General features: G+C 40.3%; 1 protein-coding gene across 4 annotated transcripts in view; it reads left to right on the top strand.

The window, feature by feature from the left end:
• The window catches only part of DPP6 (dipeptidyl peptidase like 6), a 492,894-nt gene that overhangs the window by 347,894 nt on the left and 130,077 nt on the right, over nucleotides 1-14,923 (top strand). For all 4 annotated transcript variants that reach the window (XM_059839525.1, XM_059839508.1, XM_059839534.1 and 1 more), the window contains exons 4-5: nucleotides 6,156-6,250; nucleotides 8,535-8,609. In XM_059839525.1, coding sequence (XP_059695508.1) covers nucleotides 6,156-6,250; nucleotides 8,535-8,609 — 170 coding nt within the window. The remainder of the gene's footprint in view (nucleotides 1-6,155; nucleotides 6,251-8,534; nucleotides 8,610-14,923) is intronic.

The raw sequence follows: 14,923 nt of genomic DNA on the forward strand, positions 1-14,923 counted from the left end.
CCCCTCACACAACAACCTGTTAACCACAGCTTGTGCTATTCCCTCACCTGTGACACTCAGAAATCACATTTTTACAGGAATTTCAGAGTTCCCCCAGGTTTACTTTCCTAGTGAGCTGCTCACCTGAGCTGTGGGGATGGTGGTACTGAACATCCATGCCTGGTGCTGCTGCTGAGCTGCTCTCTCCCCTGGGGCTCTGCTGTGTGCCTGGGTTGTGGGTGTGAAGGTTGATGGTCTCGGCTGAGCCCAGCCTGCCTGGAAAGCAGTTCAGGCATGAGCTGAGTTCATTCAGGGTGCTGCTCTCTCAGACACAACTGCAGGGTGAGCGGCCAGCCTCCCCCAGTCCTGGAAGCATGGCAATCACTGCAAGCCAGTGGTTTTCCCTCTGTGCTGCAGGTTACCCATGGATTGTCTGGGTTTGCTTTCTGCAGCTGGACCCTCCTCTTTAGCCCTTGTGTGTGTGTGCTGGGATGAGAGCTGTGATATGCCCAAGCCCCAGGGCACAGCCACTTCTTTCCCCACTCTGGTCTCCATGCACAGACCCAGGGAAGCTCCTTCAACCCTGAGAACAGAGGCTGGACAAATGCTGGGACTGTGCCTGCTCACTAACTGCTGCAAAACTTAACCACAGAGAACATCATGCAAAAGAAAAGCACAATCAGCCCCCAGTGGAAGCCTATTCAGGTGTCCAGAGAGATGCAATCACAAACTCAGGTGGAAAGAAGGCTGTTGGGATGATGCATTTAACACTGTGATCTGCTGTTCTTTCAAGGCATGCTGCAGTGCATCTATTTGATATTTACAGCATGTACCCCACAAACAACTGGCTCTGAACTTCAGTTCTGGGGCTCACCTGGCCCTTCAGAAAATTTGCTGAGCTGCTAAACAAGCAGAAGATTTTTTTTTTGTCTGTTCCTCATGTATCTTTCCAAAGGAATACAACTGTACTACATCCTGTTGAAAATACCAATGGTCTGAAGAAACATCTGTCTTGCCATTGCAATCTTCCTGCCTTTATCCTGTTAGATGGTGAATGTTATCCAGGTGTGTCTGATCAATACCTGCCTGGGAGGACTCCAAGAAGCCCTTGGCTGGTTCAGGAGTTGCTGTGAGCCCACCAGTGAGGGTGGGCTCAGCCTGGCCAAGGGCTGAGTGATGCCAAGCACCACGCTGGGCAGGGCTGCAGGGCTCCTGCAAGACTCCTTCAGATGTAAAGCACCAAAGATCTGACTGCTTTGGGTCATTAAAAACCCCACAACTTTTCTTTTTTTCCCCCATGAGGAATGCCAGGAGGGTGCCAGTGGTGTCCTGGTGGCCCTGTGACATTTGCTGTGCCGCTGCAGAGCTCCATCCCAGCATCCCTGCACGTGGCCTGGGGCAAAGTGACCTCTGTCCCTTGGGAGGGGACACAAAGGTCCCACAGAACCTGCTGCTCTCTGCTCTCCTGACACAGGGTAATGTTTGCCAACCCTGCTGGTGTCTGGAGGCTCGTTTATCTGAAATGGCTTTGAACAACTTCAGTACTCAAATTTCCTTTATTCACCAATCTTCCTTAATCCTAGGGATTGAAAATGATAATTCCCTCAATGCTGGCTTTCATCATACTGAGACTCATTCAATTCTCTTTCATGTCTGTTGATCAGGACTTAGGAAGTTGCCTTTTGCTCAAATCTGTTGATCTAAAAGACTGGAGTGGCCATAACAATTCTGACTCTACCTTCTCTCTTTCACTGTCTCTTGCTGCTGACTTGCTGCATGTGAATTCCATAACCTTTTTTTGTCTACTTTTCATTCATCAGTTATTAAAATGATAGAAAATTACAATTTCATTAAAATATTTTTTTGAGCTGGATTTAAATAGACTTTTTGTTTTCATAGTTTATTGCTCAGTTTTTCTTTCTGCTTCCCATAATCTCTCACAAATAATGAAAGTTTCCCTCACAGACATGGTCCTGCCAGTGCCTTATAAACCAGTCTCTCCTCTCTGGTAATGTGGACTTGAGAGAACCTTTACTGCACTAAATATTTGGGCACTGATGCTATGTTCCTGTCAATGGATGTAGTTCCTTCAAATTCTTTGCACTGCCAGCACTCAAACTTACTCCTTCTAGAAGTGAAGTTGTCCCAAACCTTCTTGTCCTCTGTGGTGAGCTCTTTTGTCTGGTGTTCTGTCTGTGCTGCTCCTGGGGAGGGCTCAGTGACTTCAAGGGACATGAGCTCCCTCTCCTTGGGTCTGTTTTCTCTGCCTGTGCATTTCTGACTGAATTACAGACAAAGAAGCAGATGGGGTTTGTGATTTCACCTGTTCTGCTTAGCAGCTTTTTAAAAGTTTTTCCCCAGGCCTCCCCATTTCTCTGCTCTGACTCTGAACAGCCCCAAGGCTGATCCATTATTTCTGGGAATCATTTTTTTGCAATCAGTCACTTTTTTCCAAGTGTGACTACACAGCTGTGTCTACTTAAACAGTCAGAAAATGTGATCTACCACCCAGACAATTTCCTGGAAGTTGAAAGGGGAGTGAGGAGTTGGAAAAGTGAACTTTGCTATGGAAGCATAGAATCAGAGAGGGGTTTGGGCTGAAGAAACCTTAAAGACCACCCGGTTCCAACCCCAGTGGACACCCTTCACTAGACCAGATTGCTCAAAGGTCCAACCATCCTGGCCTTGAACACCTCCAGGGATGGGACATCCATGACTTCTTTGGTGAAGAACAGATGGAAAAAATCCAAGAAAGATTGAAGAAATGGAACAAATGGCTGCATGCCTGAAAATTATAATTTTCAGCATCATTTATACTGAACACCAGCCCCAAAGAAAGGCAGATATAAAAAATGAGACGCAGTGATGACCTTTATCAGCTCTGGTGACAACTATAAATCAGGCTGCAAATTCTCATCAGCTTGCTGGACAGAATTCATTACAGGCAGAGGCCACTGCATTGCTTTCTGGCTTTGATTGAGGTATGTCCCATTTAAAAAAATGCTCTTGCACTGGAACAAATCACACATTTCAAAACAGAAGTCCAGGAATATTATTCATCTTTTGAGGACTAAGACCCAGCTAAACTTCACAGTGTTTTGTTTGGAGTATAATGCAGATCAATTTGTTCTTCTCTTAAGCAGGCCAATTTTCTGTTCATTAACTCAGACAGAGTGTTGATGGCTGGTTTTGAATACAATGGCAAGATTTAGAGCCCTAACAAATCAGCACTGCTTCATTTATTCTTTTTTTATGCATTCTAAAAGTACATGTGGCAGATTAGCACCTGATTCTAAACTTGTTATGGTTTAACAAATAATGGGAAAGTCTGTTATCTCCTACTTCCAACCATGGAGCAACTCTTATGTAATCCTGAAGTTTCATAGTTTATTAAAATGTTATGGGTTTTTTTTGGAGCATAAGGAGCAATAAAATTTGGTAGCAATGTCATTATGGGCAGTAATGTGACTTCCATCAGTTCCTGCAATGTTCAAGAAACAGCTTCACAGGCTCATTAGATTTATAGGCTACTTTACCTATGTTCTGAACTTGGAGCTGAATTTCATTGCTCTTTTCTTTTTGTAATTAGGAAATATCCTGAGAGCCTTACAATTATCCTAATGTTTTGCTGGCCATGCTTAAAACATGATTTTTTTTCTGTCTAAAACTTAGTGTGTAATTGGAAATCATTTTGTGTTGTTGACAAAAGGTGATTGTTAAAGCATTAATATTTTTCAACATGTCTGATAATTAGGTAATAGTCTGTCTCTCAGTTTAATTTTTCCTGTTTTTTTTCTTCTGGAATGCCTGAAATATTTCTGGAAAATAAAAATTTAGGCTGCATACTTTTCTCTTACAACAAATTATGCTTCAGAATTTGTGGCCTGAGTATATAAAGACCAGGTGTGTACCGAGCATTTAATCTTTTATTGCCTTTCTTCCTAAATTGTTGGCATAAACACTTTTCTTAAGGATCTGGAAGCAGAAGCTGGAAGGTAGAGGTGTAAATAAATTAGTGCTGGATCAGACCCCAGGAATTGTCTCTTCTGGCATATGGCCTAGGGCAAGGAAAGATTCTGAAAAGCAGGAAAATCTCTCAAGTTGAGGATTCAGGATATTCCTTTAGTCCTTCACAATGGATGGTCCATGGGCTTCCTGAAAAGCATTCCCCTTCAAGACACATAATCTTTGATGGATTTTTCTTCCATTTTTCTAATTCTAGTTTGGATCCACCTGCAGCCCTGGCACCTGCTCTGTTCTGGGACTGTGGCTTCCACAGTTTGTTTGCCTTCAGCATGAAGAAATAATCTCTTTTATTTGTGCTGAACCTGACACTGACTGGTGTCACCTGGTGCCTTCCAGTATTTATTTTGGAAAAGGGAGGGAATAAGCATCCATTGTTTATCTTCTCCATACTGCTTATGACTTTTTTGACTTCTGTCCTGGCTCTGTTCAATCAGTTCTTTCTCAAGTTTAAGTTTCTTAGTTTGTTCAGTCATAAATTGTATGAAGAAATACTTTAAAGATAAATGTAAGTCAAACTAATTCAAATCCTTCTCTTTTTTTATTCAAGACAGAAGTTTCTGATAAAATTTATTCCATAATTTAAAATCGAGTTATGCTTTGAGAACTTTGTCTATGAGTCTAAAGGGCTGTTGCTCTGATTTAGACTCTGTGAATCTTAAAGTCTCTAAAACCTTGTGGTTTTGGAAGGATCAACTGTATTGCAGCAACCATTTGCCCTTCCAGAATCTGATTCATGCCAATCTCAGAGATTTCTTCTTCTCCCACTTAAATGTCTAAATCTGTGATACAAAACAGGAGACTTTTTTTATTGACAGCAATAAGTAGAGTGTAGAAGCTTCTCATCTGTGCCTTCAGAGCATTTTATAAAGCTGGTTAGTGACTGTGATGAGGATTATCATTACCAGGTTGGAAATAAAAGACTGGAACATGGATAAGGGACATGCTAGGTCTGTACACCAAGTTTTGAAAGAACCAAGTCTCCAAACCCGGTGCTGCCTTTAGCAGGGCACCCAGCTGGGCAGTGCACACCTCTGCAGCTACAGTCAGCTGGGTTTGTGCTTGTACCTATCCTAGAGGGTTTAAATTCACCTTTGACTCATCCCAGAACACCCCATGGGTAATGTTAAACCATCCACATGTCCCTAGCCCTTGCAGCACCATGGTGACACTCCTGGGGCAGCCACCATAATGGTAGGTGGTGAGGAATTGTTTCCCTGACTGGAACTGGAGGTTTGGTAAGGCCAGAGAAAGAAAGCAGAGGTTTGGTAGGATCCATCAGTTCTGTTTAGCCAAGTTGCAAATAAACCATAACCCTAGTCCTGTGCCAAGAAAAACTGCTGGTTCCTTTAATGGCAGAGTGCTTGGGACTTAGGTTTTCTGTTTTATCTGCAGGGCAGTGCATGTAAGCACTGATCAGACTTGAACTTCAGTTTATGACATCCCTTTATTGTTGTAATGTTTTTCATCCTGAACTTTTGACCTGCTACCTAACCCTCATTTGGAGTCCCTTTCATATGTCTGCCCCAGCCTTTCTGTCAGGCAGGCTGTGTGCTTTGAGAGCTGGACACTGTCTCCAGTATTTTTGTTCTTGTCCACCTGTCTTGAGAGCTGGAGTAGTCCCAAAGTGCACAGAGACAAGCTGATTTTCCTTGTTTCCTGTGAAAATGGTGATTTCTCTGCATGTTTCTCCTGCTGGTATAAGTCTGCAGAACAAATGTCAGAGTTGGAGCGCAATATTAGGTTCCAGAATGTGCTTTGATAGAGGATCATTTGCCTTTCACTTTCAGAGACTTTCCAGGCTTATTAAACTCCTACAGAGACTGTGCAACTCAGAAACCTTTAATCATAAAGAATGGGGCTTTTTTGACCTTGTTTTCTACACTAGCTATACAGCAAGCTGTGTGTGTACATTCAAACCAGGTCACTCTTGCATTCATCTCAGGCACAACAAACATGTGACAAACACCAACCACATCATTTTATGGCTGCCCTCAAAGCCACTTTTAGCAATGACTAAAGTGTTAAAAAAAAAAATCTGTGTTTTTCAGAAAGAAGTTCCCTGCAGAACTTTTGGTTTAAAGTCCATAATTGGGTTCCACACAAACACAATTTCAGATTTCCTTAATGAGCTTTTGTTTTCCTCCTTGCAGATAATGAATTCATTTATAGAAACCAGAATGGCACAGTGATTCTGAGGAATGTCGAAACCAACAGTTCAACAATATTAATAGAAAACAAAAAAATTGTAAGTATTTTCTATGACAAGTAGCTGAATTTCACAGCTCTCTTGCAGTTGGATCAGTAAAGCAGAAAATGACTTGGGTTTCAACTTCATGTATTGTCAAGGAGAAGCAATTCTCTGGTGCTACAATGGGCTATGCAGTGATGGATAATGTGAGATTGAACTGCAGCTTTTGTTATTATTCTGCAAGCTCAGTTTCTCTCATACTTCTGGAAAGTATCATATAGAGATTTGCAGCTAGTCTTGCATATCATATATATTTGAAAGGTGCATAATTCTCATCTCTGCATGCTTAATAAAAGGACAATTGATATCATTTACTGTCTGTTACCATTCTCTGCATTCCTCCATGCAATACTTATTTTTTATTTGGGCATTTGCTGCTTTTTCTTGCCTAATGGTTGAAATGTGATTTCAGTGGTTTTTATGAGCAGTGCAAAGGAAAAGAAGTGAAGTTGTATTTGAGAGAAACCCTAAGAAATTGTGGGAAGAAGTTAGTAGGTGACTATTAAAAGGAATGTAAAGAAAGCAAAGTCACATCTGATGCAGAGTATTGCTTATAGTGACAGAAGTGTTTTGTAGCTTTGTTTTGTGTAGTAGATGAAACCAGCATTGTGGCAGAGGTTAGTACATCAATTTCATTAATTATTTTTTAATGAGACAAAGAATTTATTACTGAATTATTATATCAGGGCCCATGCTGCATTTAACCTTCAAACTTTACTGCATCACATAAGCAATCCTCTTTCATAGGAGTGTAACCCCTTTCTTTACATCCCTTTCAAAGGGAATGGGCTGGCTTCCTCTAATGTCAAGGTCTGTTGAAGTCAAATTGCTTCCATTTGGCCTCTTGTTTATTCCACTGGTTTTTAATTATTGCCATTTGTAAGAAAAGCACAGTGCTACAAGATAATCCTGCATTTTCATGCCATTTTCCACCCCACTGCCTGTTCTACCTTTGTTCCTCTGCCATCTCAGTAAAAACATCTGCAGGTCACCTCCACCATAATCCACAAAGCCCCAGTGCAAGAGCTGCCATTACATTTACTCAGACATGTTGTCTTTTTCCTCTTCCTTCCCAGCCCTGGGGCAGAAAACCTGTGCTACTTGGTCATGTTTTCCCTTCCCCATGCCATTAACATAAAATTAAACAAAATCTGTCTTCTGTAAATAAAATCTGTCTCCATGCTGCCCCTGCTGGTTCCCAGGCTCCCCCATCCCTCCCCATCCTGAGCTGCTCTGGCTCAGCAGCCCAGGAGATGTCCCAGAGAGGTGCTGGGTGCCTCTTCCCTGGAAATGCTCAGGATCAGGTTGGATGGGACTCTGAGCAGCCTGGTCTGGCTGAAGCTGTCCCTGCTCATTGCAGGGGGGTGGAATAGCCAGCCTTTGAAGGTCCCTTCCCACCCAAATCATTCTGTGATGGTGCCACCTGTCCCCTCTGCTTCTGGCTCCCTCCCCCAGCACATCCATCCTTGCTGGCCTTGGGGAGGACTTTCCCCAATTCCCCTTTCAGTTTTGCCCTGTGGGACTCTCTCAAGGACTTAGATCTAATTTGTTGGGTGAGAGGGTGAGATTTAAAAGGCAGTGCATGAGTGATGTGTTAGTGGCACCTCTCTTTGACCTTGGTGCCATCTGTGCCAGCAGTGCATTATATTGAAACATACTGGGGAGGAGAAATGGCTTCACTGCACAAATGAAAAGTGGAGCTGGAAAAAGGTAATTCCTGGCAGGTCTGAGATACCCTGGCATTTCTCCTTGTTAGCAAGATTTACAGTGCTGATTTTTGCAGAGCCCAGGTCAGGGTGCAGTGGATCACTGCAGCATCCCAAAATCTTTTAACTGAGGAAAACAGAATAGTTTTCCTCTGAGTTATCTTAATTGGGGGAGGCAGTGGTGTCTTTATTACTAATTTGCTCCAGAAGCTATTTAGATTTATCTTCTGCACTGGCCAGTGAATACAGATAATGAGAGGAAATTAATAAATTGTCATTTATCAGAGCTTTCTACTAACTACTGCCTACACTTGCCACCTCACCAATGCAGTAAGGAGAATTCTGGGGTTTTTAATATAGCTGCCTGCTCTGAGTCACAATGCATTTATTCTTTCTCTTATGAGTGCCCACATAACATTTCTGGGGTTTGAAAAAAAAGATACTATTTTTTCAAGACACTTAATTCTGGCAGTATTTTTCATCCTTAGAGAGATGATTATAACGATTAGTTCTAGGTGTCATTAGCTTGAAAACTGATAAATATTTGTTTCAAAATTCTTTTTTTTTTTTTTCAGGTCTCCTTAAAGGCTATCCGGTATGAGGTGTCACCTGACAGGGAATATGCACTCTTTGCCTTTGATGTTGAACCTGTAAGTAAACAGATTTGATTTCAAAATACCCAGCCAGTGGCAAACTTTTTTTTTTTTTTCACTTTTATGCCAGCAAGATGATATTTTAAATTAATTGCTTCCTATGAAAGAAAGCAAGAAACCCCCTCACTTAGCAATTCTGAGAGCATGTCACACTGCCATCTAGTAGAGGAGAAAGGTATAAATTAGACTGTGAGGAAACACTGTCACTGCCAGGATTTTATAGCCTCTGGGAGGGGGATTGTAAGGACATGTCTTTGCTACAAGGATTTCTATTCCTCTTCTGTGATTTTTTTTTCCCACAGTGCCTTTTTCCATCACCCTATAAATTTCTTTCCCAGAACAAAAAGCTACTGTCAATGTCTCCCACAACTGAAATAATACATTAATTATGGTGTCACCATTCCCAGTGCTGCAGTTAGGCTTGAGCTATCACTTTCATTATAAATCCTTTTCTTCTGAGGGTTAGGTATAAATCATTTGTAAAAAATCACCATTAGGTTGATACTAAGTTCTGGATTACAGCAAATTTTTTACCAGACTTCAAAAGGGAAAAATGTAATGAGTCATTTTTAAATGATGACCAAAGAATCAAACATGGGGGAAGCAATTCGTCTGCATGAATAATATTTTTGTCTTTCTCAATTCTGCTGGTATAAGGCCTGAAATGTTTGAGTGATAGCCATGCTGTACTGCTTGGATGAGTTATAAGCTCTATATATTTTGTTTCCATTGTCTAGAATACCACCAGTTCTTCAAAATGAAAATAATTAATTCACTGACAGCTATAATTGGGGTTTTTCCATAATGTAAATAACATTTCAGCTGTTAACCAAAGGAAATTTGTAGGTTCTTTAGGCAGTGAAAGTTGTAGCTCTGTTGCTTATCTGATTTCTCTGCTATCATCTTTGTAGTTATTCCTGACTTGGTGTTATGAAAGCCAGAAGAAACATGTCTGGTTTTAGAAAAAGGAAAAATAAAACTATCAGAAACTTAAGGAGTAATTCATAATGATTTTTCTTGGGAAATTGCTGGTGGTGTGACTTCACTTTCCTGAAGTTTAGCTGAGTTCTAGACAGAGATGGATGGGGAAGTGTTCAGTTAATTCTAAACATGGAAAAGACAGCCTAAGGGTCACTGAGCAAGCAAGCCTTTCTCTCAAATTTCCCTGCCTTGTAAGCCAGAGATGTTTTGCAAAATGCAGTTCTTTTAGTGAAATCAGCCTTTGTCTGTGGAAGCCCTGTGCCAACTCTGCTCAGATGGACTGTGAAAGCTGGAAGAGCCCTGAGGAGGGAGGGCTTCCTCAGTTCCTCTGAGAATGACAGAAAAATGCCTTCAATGACAAAACAAAACCCCAAAAAAACCCAACCAAAAAAAAAATAGAAAAAGTTAAATTTCTAAAAAACAGTAATGAGAAAATAACTTTATTCTCAACCTTTATCCACTGAAAGAAATGCACACTCTGAAGATCTGAAAGAAGCAGAGTTAGGGGGGCTTTTACAGCCCAGACTTTGTGTTCAGTCTGTGGAGGAGTGCTTGATGTGGGCAATGTGGCAGAAGAGCCATGGGAATGGAAAGGGATGGGCTGGATGTGCTTCCTCTGCATCCTCTTCTCTGCATGTCAGTGCTTGCAGACCTGTGAGTTTGAGGTACAGAAAAATACTGAGTTTGTGGTTCTTAAGATGCCTGTCTAGAGCAGAGAGAGCAGCACACAGCCAGGTGCTCCCTGCATCACAGTACATCTTTTTCTAGAAAGGAAGGCCCAGGGTAGGAAGCTGAAAACATTCTTTGGGAACGTGTCAGGATGTGGCACAGACTCACTGTAAGAGAACATTGCAAATTGTTCAGGTATTCTTATGTAGCAAGAATTCCTGAAGCAAAGCAAAGCAAAACAAACCCTCTTTTATTCCTTTAAGATCCATGTTTATGGAGGAAAAAAAAAAAAATGTGTTGGGTTTGTTTTGCTTTGTTCTGTTTTGAAGCATGCTAATAGAGGGGTAGTTGGGTTCAGTCGTGGTTATTGCAGCCTTCAGCCATGATGGGTGGCTCTCTGTATTAAAATGGCAATAACAGTTAAATTATTTCTTCAGCTTTCTTCTCCTTTGGTATGCAGACTGTGGCTACAAATAATTGCATGATAGTTAGCTCTTCACATTTTCTGCATTTCAAACTGTACTCTTGGACAAAATTCAAATTACACTGTTTTCTGCAACACAAGGAATTGATCAGCAAAGCCTTGGGCAGTTGTCCTTGTTGCAAAGTCAAAAGGAAATTTCAGGAGATGCATTGGCAGAGGACGTGTCTTTAAAGTTTAATTCAACAATTTCAAAAAAGGAGCTTCTTGGAATTATTGAATACTTATTTTTTAGCCATCAGAAATTGTTTCTTATTTTTTTGGCATTTGAAAGTGTGATGTGCTGCCTTTTAATTGTTTGTGAGTATAGATATTTTCATCATTTTTTTACACAGTACAGTTGTGCTGCTTTAATATGCATAGTATGAATTAATAATTTGTCTGAATTCTGAAATGAATGGATTCAGCCCCTATGTTTAATATCAGCCAGGAATAAACATCAAAATAGAGGAGCACAGTGTGTCACTCCAATGAAGTGGAATATTTTTAAGAAAAGTGCCACAAAGTCATTTCCTTCCAGTAGTAGCTGCTTCTATATTTTTCTATTTATTTGCAAAGAAGCATCTCTGCTCAGTGTTGGTCTGGGTGACAGCACTGACACCCACACTGGAATAACACAGCACTGAACTGCCAGACACCTATTTTGCAAAGACACTGAGGCAACTAATGTGTGTTTTCCTGTTCTATCACTTCATCATTTTAAAGCATCATGAATTGAAGCACGTTCCTTAAAACATATTTCTCCCAGGAATCTTGGCAGACAGCTGTGAGGTTGGTGTGGGTACATTGTGGCTAGTCTGGCTGTCAGATTTCATTGTAATGCCTTTTTTTTTTTTTTTTTTTTTTTTTTTTTTGCAGTGCTTATATTTACAGAAGTTTAATCTTTCAGGCAGCAATATTCTGGGTAAGCCTTGTGCTAATAGGGAGCTTTTCTAACCTTGAACACAGAAGATTTGTTCTTTTTCTGGAAAGGTCACAGGAAAGGCACCAAGTTTCTTTGTCTTGAAATACTCCCACAGTTTTCCTGCAGTTTATTTTTAGTTTCTTTACACCACAACAAGGTGCAACCTGAGGCTGAAACAACAGAGTGAAATTTTGGGAAAGCATCAGGGAATAACACCTCCATGGAGAAACTTTGATTTCAAATCATCCTTCACCAAAACAAGTGTGTGGGGCTCTGAAATGAGGTTTAATAACCCCAAAACATGAGGGCAAACGGGGTTTGGCCACAGCAGCTCAGCAGAAGGGGGGCAGAGGCTCACGGCTGTCTCTGGTGGTGCCTGGCCAAGGACACTCTTGTCCAGCCCGTGGCTCCAGCAGCACTCATGGGTGTGGCATTCACATTCTCTGAACGTGATTCCTTCACCCAGGGTTTTTCTCCTGGGACTGAAAGGCAGCAAGAGGCCTCAGAGAAAAGGAAAGCTGTAAGAGCCAAAATGAGAGATGTGGGACTCCAGGCAGCTCTTCCAAATGCAGTTTGTTCCATCCAAGAGGTTACAGCAGTCCAGGGTCATGGATGACAGAGCTGTGCTCACAGCTGTCAGCTCCAACTGCAGGCAGGCCTGGAGACCCTTTGGTTTGGTTACATTGCATTATATATTTTTCTTTGCTGAGCACCTTAATACAGTAGAACCAATCTATCCCTTAACTTTCACCTATAGCCTATCATAACTCCTATAATTACCATATTCATGTTACTGTTTTCCAATCACTAAAAGTCAGTACATTACAGTTTCAGCTAGAAGTTGGTTTTCAGTATTCTTGCAGTGGAAAATTCTGAGAACTTTTTCTACTTGCCACATTTGCTGACTTGTTTGTTTGTGCTATCTTTCTGCTTGGTCAAAACATCTCCTTGTTTGAGGCAGGTTTATCCTTTGCTCTAAGTCATAAAACCCCCTTTTAACTAACATACCCTTTGCCTCCTTGGTAAAACTGGCTCAGGAATTCTTTTCTTCTATATCAAAGTTTGCTTCCATCTCTGTTCCTTCATCAGCCTCTACATTCAAAAATCTTTCTGCTAAGCACACATATCTGTGAGACTTGCTTGTCAAACTTTCATCCTTACCAACAGAAAACAATTCTTATCTCATTTGCTTCTCCTGTGTTGTGCTCACATGTGGAATGTGTTTGGAGATTATTTACCCACAGGTGATTGTTTCATTGGATTCTGGAGTGAGTTGTTTTGACTCAATGGCCAATCAGGGCCAAGCTGTGTCAGGACTCTGGAAAGAGTCAGGAGTTTTCATTATTATCTTTTTAGCCTTCTGTGAGTGTCCTTTCTGTATTCTTTAGTATAGTGTAGTATAGTACAGTATGGTATAGTACAGTATGGTATAGTACCGTATTCTTTAATATGACATAGTATAATAAATTAATAAATTAGCTTTCTGATAAGATGGAGTCAGATGCATCATTCTTTCCCCTTGTTGGGTTGCCTGCTTTTATGATAGACAGACAAGCTCTGTACTCACCGTGTGCCTCCTGGGGAACACACACAGGTCTTTGGGCTAGCACCACCTCTGTGGGTACCCCTGGTCTCCAAAAGGGGTCTCCTAAATAGCCAAGTGACAAAGCAACCCTTAATCTCGTGGCATTTCTGTGACTGAGGTAAGAGTAATGACGAGTAACTAAAGCTTGTGCAGCTTTGTATGGAGTCAGTTACCAGTGGAGTTTGTGTAATGGAACAAAAGAAACAGAGGAAATATGTGAGAAAAATACCTTTTTACTGGAGTGATGTAGTGAGATGTTAAATATTGGATATTTAATTGCCTTTATTAGGAATCAGTGTTGTCATCATGTAAGAGAGGAATTAAAGCTGCCAAGATTCTTTGTAAAATGTTTTGCTCTTTGTCTCCAATTTTGCCAGCCCATTACTGTGTTTGTGCCAGTTAAGGGCAATTACACTCAGAAATGCTGGCTGATTAGCATGGACCAAACTGCAAAGGCTTCTGAACAAAGTTAGGGCTCAGAGACTTTTGCAGCTGATACAACAGATGTTGTTACCTATTTTACAGTAAAATAAATGCTCATTTTTAATCCAAATGGCTGTAAAGAATTAATCATTGTTGTAATTAGAACACACTCCATAATTATTTTTTAGCATAGTTCATGTGACGAGTTCAGTATTTCTGTTCTCCCTGCCTGTATCTCTAAGACAAGTGGTGGGACCAAAGAGAGCTCAGAAAGATCCAGAGCAAACCTTAGGCTTGGTATTTACAGTGTGAATGAAGTGAAACACCATTATTTATAGAAAGCAACATATTACTATTGTTGGTGTTACTATTTTTATTATTTCTCCAAGTCTGGTTGTTCTGTGAAATGAATGGGTTTTGTGCTTATGGTCCAATTATGACTTCATACTAATTTAATTAGTTGTGTAAAAATTAAAAAACCATAATGCTTGTTATTTCCAAAACACTAATGGGTATAAATATTAATGAATCCTCACAACATCCTTTTGAGTTCGGTGATAAACATTATTATGATAAATATACCTCTGAATATTGAACACTGTCATAACTATCATCTGTAATACTGCTCAGACTGTAGTCATGATATTTATTGCTTAATTGAAATGGATTTACCAGGCCTAGAAATAGGCTTACATAAATCTGTTTTCTTTATACGGCAATAAGTATATTTCAAATTTATTTTTTTCATTCTCACCCAATGTTATTTTCAGGAACACTGAAGGTGTTTAGTGATTTCATGATAAAGTGAGCACAGATAGAATATTTCTGTCATAAAATAATGCTACCTCTTTTATTGATTGTTATTTAATTTTTGGTGTTTTGTTGTAAATTATTAGTTTTTGAAGGGGCCATTTTGAAGTAAGAAGCTTATGTTTATGGTTTTTCATATCCTCTTTTTAATGTGAATACAGTTTTGAATCATTGTTCATAAATCAGAAGGACTGGAAATTTTCTATTGGAAATTGTACAATATAAGGGCATTGTTCACTTATATCAAAGGCTGCTGGCTAAAATTATTTTTCCAACATTTTCAAGCCTAAAGCTCTGTAATTTCATATACTTGTGAGAATTAGTTACTGTTATTAGGATAAATAATTGATTAGGATAAAGCTCTAAACAAAAAGAAGAAATGGACTCAATCTAAATGCTGTTTATATTAGTTAAAATATTTCTGTTATTACATCTGTGCACATGTGTATCTTCAGGCA

The sequence above is a fragment of the Haemorhous mexicanus genome, chromosome 1 (assembly GCF_027477595.1).
Source record: "Haemorhous mexicanus isolate bHaeMex1 chromosome 1, bHaeMex1.pri, whole genome shotgun sequence".
In the NCBI taxonomy this organism is placed as follows: Eukaryota; Metazoa; Chordata; class Aves; order Passeriformes; family Fringillidae; genus Haemorhous; species Haemorhous mexicanus.